The following is an 8,522-nucleotide window of genomic DNA, read 5'->3' on the forward strand; positions in this document are numbered from 1 at the left end:
TATTGCCTTCGAATTCCTGTTATTATTATTATTATTATTATTATTATTAGTTTAGTTTAGTTTAGCTTAGTTTTTCTAATCATCATTACTTGACATTAAATCAATTCAACAAATTGCATGTGATCTCTTATCTTTTAACGATCTGAGCAAACAATTTTGTTTATCTCTACCACTTGATTAGATTTTTCTATGTTGGCATTAACTACACATTCACACACACACACAAATATATATATATATATATAGAGAGAGAGAGAGAGAGAACACACAAGTCTGGACAGATTTTGAAGAATCAATTCTCGTGTGTTAAGACTCAAGAGATTGTATATAGCACCATACCACACAACAAGAGCACAAATTAGCCTATTCGAATTCAAATCTGTTTAATTTTCTCAACATTTAAACATGTTTCCAACTCAAATAAAATTTATCTTTAATTACTTGAATCCGAATAGTGGCTACAATAAGACTTCAGGGAGTATTCTAATTAATCTAGAATCTCCCTCAAAGTACCCCAATAGATTAAGTGTTGATTTTAGGTCTTTAAAGATAGATATTTATAAAAAAAACTTAGATTAGTATAATAAGATTAGGTTGATCTCGTTTATTTGAAATTAAATTACTCTCCTTATACTTATCTCTGAATTTTAGTTAACCTGAGATAAAGCCTAATCAAAATTATTTTATTTATTTTTTAATTAATTTTAAGATAATAAAGTTCAATTTAATTAAACTATTTTTTATTTTAATTATCCTATTTAAATTGATTTTATAGGTAAAATATAGCATGTTTGGCCATTAATGAAGTTAGCCCATTGTTTTTTTAATCCTTCAGAATTTTAGAGACTTTAATCCATGACCTGATAGCTTAAGCTCCAGATCTATGTCCTTAAAATATTTCGTAACGCTTGTAAATTCTTTAATTTATCATCATAGAATTTCTCTAAATTTTTACAAGGCATGTATTTGGATAGCTAAAAAAGTAGGTATTTACAAAGATGTTGCGGGAAAATTTTTATTTTCTGGCATTTATCTAATGTCCAGAATGTGGAACTTCCTCATATGTGCTGTTGATAATATCAGGCGATTCATTGGTTGAAACGAATAACATTAAAAAAAAAAATTAATGCGTTCGTTGATAAAATGAGTCTAATAATTGTTCTCAAAATTGTAAGAGACGCGTCAAGCGGCGGCTCAGTCACCGCCCAGCCTTTTTTGTGCGCGTGCCGAGCTCAAGGCCGAGCGGGAATTGTGCGTGTCAGCGCGGGGCAAACTGGCAAAGCGCAAGCTTTGCGTCGGAGCTTTGACGTGTTAAATTTTGGAATTTTTTAAGAAAAAAAAAAGTAAAGAGGAAAACTCCAAATCACAGATTCTACCTTTTCCCTTTTGGTGGGCTCCCAATTTCACTTTCTTTTCTTCCCTTGGCACACCCATCTTGACCAGTGTTGTAAAACCCGACCCACCTGCCGAGTTGACCCGGTAACCCAAGTATGAAATTAAACTAATTTTTTTTATTAAACTAGATAAAGAGTTGAATTAGAAAAAATTATATGACTGATAATTGAATTGGTGAACTGATCCAATAATCCATTAACTCGGCTAATTTATTTTTCTTTAAATTAGAATTTTTTAAAATATCAATTATTGACATTTTAATATTTAAAAACTAAATTTATATTTAATCAATGAATAAGATTTTATTTAGTTATTATATTTTTATTTATAGTAATATAAGAAAGTTTATAAAATGATACACTTATTTTTTTATTTTTAATATATAATTAATATTTCATAAATATTGAGAAAATTAGTTATTCATTTATAAAAAAAATTATTTTATATATTAATTATAAATTTTGAGAGTATAAATATTTAAACTTTAAATATTTTTAATACTTTCATATAAAATTTCAAGTATTATTAAGATATATATAAATATAATCTAAAGATTTTTTAATTATATTAATAAATATAATATCTAATTAATATATATTTAATTAATTTTTAATAATTTAATGATTAAACCATAAACTTACTGGTTAAACCAATGACTTATTAACCTATTTCTTAAACTAGATCAAACTTGGAGTTGGATTTAATATCTATGATACTAACCACTCCCCCAACTTCCCCACATATCTCTTCTTTTATTAATGTCCTTTTGAATTTGAGGATTTGGTTCAACTTAAAATTTTCAAAATTTAAATTATATAAAAATAAATTTTAAACTAAATTATTTAGAAATGTAAATTAAAAGATAATTTACTTAATTTTTCTTTATCTTAAAATAAAGAGTGAAAAAACTTCGAATTCAAGTCGTATCATTTAATTAAGACTATAATTAAATTATTTCATAATTAATTATAATTACTTATGATAAGTAATTTTTAGATCTGCTTGCCATTATTATTGAAATTGTCTCATCTAATTAATTATAATTACTTACTATAAGTAAATTTGTTGAGTTTTAAATCATGAATTTTTCTTTCTTTTTAATTTTTAATAAATTAAATTGGTCTATATAAATTTTTTTAAGTAAGAGATTAAATATCGAGAATTCAAATCTAAGTCTATCAAATAAATATACCTTTAATCACAAACCAAATCAAAATAGACTAGTAAATGATAATATTATTTTTTATTAGATAAAGTGATAATATTAATATATATACAATTATTATTAGACTATACCAATTTTGCATAAAGTGATAATATTATTAAATTAAACAAATGTACAAAGAATTGTGTTGTTGATGGTCTTCTTGTGGCTAAATGGAGGCCTCTATTTTATTTGAGACTAGTCAATCCCTCACATTGTAAAAGCACTGAAAAAATATAATATTAATTATATTTCATAATTCAATCACAAAATTGTCTTCACTTCCAAAAATAAAAACTCACACCTACCTCAACCAACTTTCATATCTTAAAAATAATTTTAATATTATTAAATCAAAATTTATTAAAATTTTAATTTTTTAAAATTTATTAATATTTTAATTTTACACTATGATATCTGCATTTGAATTGATTTAATTTCATGAATCCATAATTTATTCTCCCAAAATTATGATGGGTATGAATATGAGACTAATTATATGAATTAGTAAATAAATTCTCAGTTATTTAAATATTTTAAATTAATTGTATATTTATTTTATTTATTTAACTTGTAAAAAAATATGAAATTAAAAGAAATTATTTTTTTAACCGATCACACAACTTTCTTAACATTTATGAACTAGTTAAATTTAAAGAAAATAACAGCTTAAAAAAATATTATTTTTCCCTATATTTATGAAAATTAATTCAAATAATCCAGAGTTTAATTTTTTGAGTATCACTAAGTATTATTGTGGATGATAAGAGAGATTATCTGCTTTACGTGTTTCACTGTAATCAATGATTATAATAAAATTATTATACATGCATTGATTTTATTATATAATTTTTCTCATTATTACAGCATCTCTTAATTTTTATTTTTAATTTAATTTAATTTAATTTTAATTAAATTTAATGCTTAAAATGTTTTAAATTTTAAGATTTTAAATAAAAATTAGATCAATCGATTTGAATTCAATTAAATTAGAGACAAATTTTAATTAATATGACTTTAAAAGGATTTTGAGTTGGATTGATAGTTAATCCACACATATTTTATAATAATTTATTTGTATTATATTATAAAAAACAAGTAATAGTTGCCATTACTTGATCAACAATTATGAAATAATTTTTAAATATATAAACTAATTAAATAAATATCAATTTCAAAATTTTATCAATGCCTTTGTTTAGAAATTCTTTATTTTTTCATATTTTTTATTTTATCTCTTTTACCCTTTATTTAGATGGAGATAAATGGAAATAAAAGAAAATAAAAAAAAATTAATTTCTCTTAATATTTTTATTTGAATATTAAATAATTAAATCATAATTTTTTTATTTAAATTTAATTCACCATAAATTTAAATAATGTTAAATCTCCATTTTAAGGATTATGTTATGCTTTGTTTGTCAATGTATTTGAAGGTTCAAAATTAATATTGTCAATAAAAAAATTATTTTAGATATTATTAAAAAATAATTTAAAAAAATTATTTTATTATTTTAATATTTTTATAATTAAAGTGTATTAAATTAAGCAACCATCAATGAAAAGGAAAAAAGAAAGAAAATTGAACTTGTTTGGAAACATGTCATTGGCTCGTTACGCCATAATCGGGGAACGGTGGTAAACTATTGAACTTGTGCTCTAACAAGAAGAGGATCATTCCTATTCTATAATTTTCTGCCAGCACTCTCATCAGCCAAAACTCCATCCTCACCAACCCCACCTCCGTAGTCCTCCTTCGTCCTCTCTGTCTCTCTCCCTCTACCGAAGCTTTACGTTTCATAGAGAGAGACGGAGAGAGGCCATGGAGAGGCTTCTATGCTCTTTTTCTCCTACTCCTACTCTCAAATTCCACCTTAAACCCACCCCATTTCTCCCTCCACTTCGACGATTTGACTTGCCCAAACTTGGTTTTCCCTCTCTAGTACGCCCTGAGTTCAGGAGACTCAACTTAGTTTCCTGCAGTCATGAGAACCCATCAACCCCTTCAATTAAACTGCCCTCTCTATCTCCTCCCCCGATTTACTCGCGAACTGGGTCAATTCCAAAATCCCATTTTCCCCAACAGATCGCAAATGGAGCTTCTGTGCAACAAAAGGTATTGATCTTCTTTCAATTATTTGGTCATTAGTGCGCGAAGGCCTGTGTTTTTGTGGCTTTCTGTGCTTTAATTATGTGTTCTTGTTGTTTTATTATGGTTTGATTATTGTGGTTTATTGTTCTATTGGCCATGTTTGACGTTTGAGGTCTGCATGTTACTTAATCAGATGACAAGGAAATAATATATATTTTTCCTTGTATGAGAAAAGGTTTCAGATTTCAATAGCCATATTGTCTTTATATGATTGACAAGCAAATTATTGGTAAATTTCTTTGAGGGTGATTCTGTAACCATTCAATGGAATGGTGAAATTGAATGGTGAAAAGAAAGGTTGTTAAATTTGGAGAGAGCGTCGGGCAAATTACAATTTAACAGAGGTCCTTTTTGGAATTGCTGTAAATACCATCATTAAGAATTGGCAGTCCTGTATCAGAAGATCTGAGAGCTATTACGCTGTCGTCCAAAAGAAGTCCAAAGGGGAATTAGATGGGAATTGCCCAGAATTATTTAATTCTTAAGAAATTTTATCCTAGGGAGCTGTCTTGGTGGGATTACTCCAACATAAATGCATAAAGTTTATCAGAGCATTATAAAATCATCTTTAGATACTATCACAAAAATCTCATCGCATGTTGTCATAGACAATGAAATGCTTAAATCTCCTTACTTTTCTAGAAATAAATGTGTAGTGGACACTTCTAATTCTCTCTTTCTGACAATTTCCAGTATCTTATTTTATAGTCCCAAGGAACTCGCCTTATCCTTTTCTGGTCTTCTAAAATGATCGCACAATTAAAGATGGATTTTGGTCTTTACTTATAGTGCATATGAGTAAGTCTGAATGATAGTTTGAGCTTACACATGTCTTGAGATAAAATCAGTGTCTTTGTCTAGCTATAATTGGTTTAGCTCCTTTGTCTCATCCTTCTATAGCATGTTACTGGTTGCAGGCTTTCCTATAAAAAAAAGTCCTTCCCAAAATGTCCTATCATTGTAAATAATGATCTCAATTTTTTTTTGTGTTCATATTTTTATGTAAAAGAAATGAATGGGTAGATGAAATACGGGAGGCACTGGTAGAGTAATTTTAGTAAAGTATCCATTATCTGTTTATTAATTTTTGTTGCTAGGTGAATGATTGTGATATTAACTCCTAATAGCAAGAGAAAGAAAGAGTGGATGAGACTTTGATATTATGAATATTAAAATTATGTTAATAAGAAATTAATAGGTTGTGCATGCATTTATTTTATCACCGTATATTTTGGTCAATCATGAAGAGTTCTCTTTCTCACCTTCTCCAAAGTTGATGTTACTGCTGTTTTCTAAGATTTATGGTTTTGTGAAGTTCAAGTTCTATAACTCTTCCTTCTTAGAAGCCATGAGGCTGCAACGCTTGCATTAATACCATCCCATCTTCCTATTTATTGATAAATGAGTGGAGGAACCGTATATTCATGATTGGTGTACTCAATTACTCATGTCCTAGCTACATAGTGAATTGATTTCAATTTGCCATACCCATTTAGTGGCATCTCTAATGTTTTGATTGGTCTTATCTTAACACAGCCGCCATGAGGTTGTAACACTTGCATTAATACCATCCCATCTTCCTATTTATTGATAAATGAGTGGAGGAACCCTGTATTCTTGATTGGTGTACTCAATTACTCAAGTCCTGGCTATGTAGTGAATAGATTTCAATTTGCCATATCCATTTAGTGGCATCTCTAACGTTTTGATTGGTCTTATCTTAACACAGCCACTCTTTGTTTTTCTTCTTTAAGCATTAGCAAACAAATTTGTATCCAGTTTTACTTTTGCCCGTATGTTGTACTTGTGTTAACATCAGCAAATTAATTTGTGGATGAATGTCTAAGTTATTTGTTTTGATGTAGATAAATGTGTGTGGTGACCCCAGTATGATTTGAAGCATTCATGAGATTCCTAATGTTCGAAACCACGTGGCCTTTGATATATATATATATTCACGCACTGAATTTGTTATATGATGACTCATTACATTTTTTTCCTTTTCCTTACTATGCATATGTGATAATTTGGAATTGGTTAAGCAAGATAAATTTGGTGCAATTTTAAAATGTCTGTAGTCTTTTAGGACTAAAGCAGAGGAAGTAACTGTGAGAAATATTAGAAAACCTAGTGCATTTTGAGCACTTCCAGAATTTCAAATGAGTTTGAATTGTACATAAACTTTGTTGAAGAAGTTTTGGTTGGTTTAGCATTGGTTTCCACCTTTGTTTGAAGAGCTTATTAAATATCATATATTCTAAAAATTTTGCAGGCAGTTAATCTGGGGACGTTTATATTACTCTCAGCTGTCATCATGTTCTTAATCCACCCAGTTTTTGCTTCACCAGCATTTGCAACCTTTCAAACCGCTGCAAACACTGGGGGTCCTGTTGCTGCTGCTGCAGTTGGGGCAAAACTGTTGCGTACTGAATTGTTAAGTAGTGCCTGGACTGGTTTCCTTGCTGGTTGCTTACATACACTGTCAGGACCAGACCACCTTGCTGCTTTGGCTCCGCTTTCAATTGGCCGTTCCCGAATGGAAAGTGCTGTCGTTGGGGCTCTTTGGGGTTGTGGCCATGATGCTGGTCAGGTCATATTTGGCTTGTTGTTTCTATTGCTAAAGGATCAGCTCCACATTGAGATTATCAGAACTTGGGGCACAAGAATAGTTGGTTTTACACTACTTGTTATTGGTGCTATGGGAATTAGGGAAGCTTCAGAAGCCCCAAACCCATGTGTTGCCCTTGAAAATGGCGAGTGTGATGTTAGTGTTTATGAAACATTAGAAAGCCCAACAGTGGGGAAGAAGAAGATAGGCTTTGCTACTTTTGCCACTGGGATTGTCCATGGGTTGCAACCAGATGCATTGATGATGGTCTTGCCTGCGCTTGCATTGCCTTCGCGCTTGGCTGGTGCTGCATTTCTAGTCATGTTCCTATTGGGGACTGTGGTTGCAATGGGAAGCTATACAGTATTTATAGGCTCATGTAGTCAGGCATTAAAGGATCGAATGCCTAGAATTACTGAGAAACTCACTTGGGTTTCATCTCTGATTGCAATTGCCCTTGGCCTGGCCATTATCATTAGCCAGTTTTTTGGATTTAACTTGTATTGATCGATCGATCTAACACAGGCATCGAGATTCCTATTTGCAAGCCAGTATTTTAGTGTTAAGAGAAGGATCTTTAGAAAGGTATAGTCAATTTATTTCAGGCCTCCAAAAAAAAACCTGCCCAACATCTTATGTCAGTGAGTAACATCATCTTCACTATCTTATTTTGCTTTTGGAGTTTGTAATTTTTGATATACAAGTGAAGCCTATGTCTTTCAGTTGTGGTAGAATTTGAGTTCAATTGAACGATTTGCTTTACCATTTGGTGCAATACACTTCTTGTAGCCCTCATTAAGTCCTTGTATGTGACTCTTCTTGGCACACAATCGCAGTCTTTCTGTTCTTATGGGGCTCTTGATCTGGGACTGCTAGAACAGTTGTTGCCATGCTGACCTGACCTTTTGTAATGGATAAAGTTGCATTTGATCAGGATTCTAGCGGCTTGTTGCGAATTTTACAATAGTTGAGTCGTGTCTTATAGAGTTTGACAAACGTTTGAATCATAGTCAAGATCGAAGCATCCACATGGTTTGAACTATAGTTATAGTTTGAAGCGCAGGTGTCCGAAACTGTCAATTACTGAGTAAAGCACTGACGTATTTTGAGACAGTCATATCATCGGCAATAATAGTAGCTTTTTTTTTTCTTCTTTTACTTTT

At 30.2% G+C, this 8,522-nt stretch overlaps 1 protein-coding gene across 1 annotated transcript; it reads left to right on the top strand.

Annotated features, from left to right (window-relative positions):
• Window positions 1-4,192: 4,192 nt before the first annotated feature.
• On the top strand, window positions 4,193-8,292 carry LOC131168872 (chloroplast protein FOR GROWTH AND FERTILITY 2-like). Its single transcript, XM_058141399.1, has 2 exons — window positions 4,193-4,715; window positions 7,024-8,292. Exons 1-2 carry the CDS (start codon window positions 4,422-4,424, stop codon window positions 7,864-7,866), a joined length of 1,137 nt encoding a protein of 378 aa, XP_057997382.1. The 5' UTR covers window positions 4,193-4,421; the 3' UTR covers window positions 7,867-8,292.
• Window positions 8,293-8,522: the final 230 nt, after the last annotated feature.

Source organism: Hevea brasiliensis, unplaced genomic scaffold (assembly GCF_030052815.1).
Source record: "Hevea brasiliensis isolate MT/VB/25A 57/8 unplaced genomic scaffold, ASM3005281v1 Scaf1, whole genome shotgun sequence".
Lineage (NCBI taxonomy): Eukaryota > Viridiplantae > Streptophyta > Magnoliopsida > Malpighiales > Euphorbiaceae > Hevea > Hevea brasiliensis.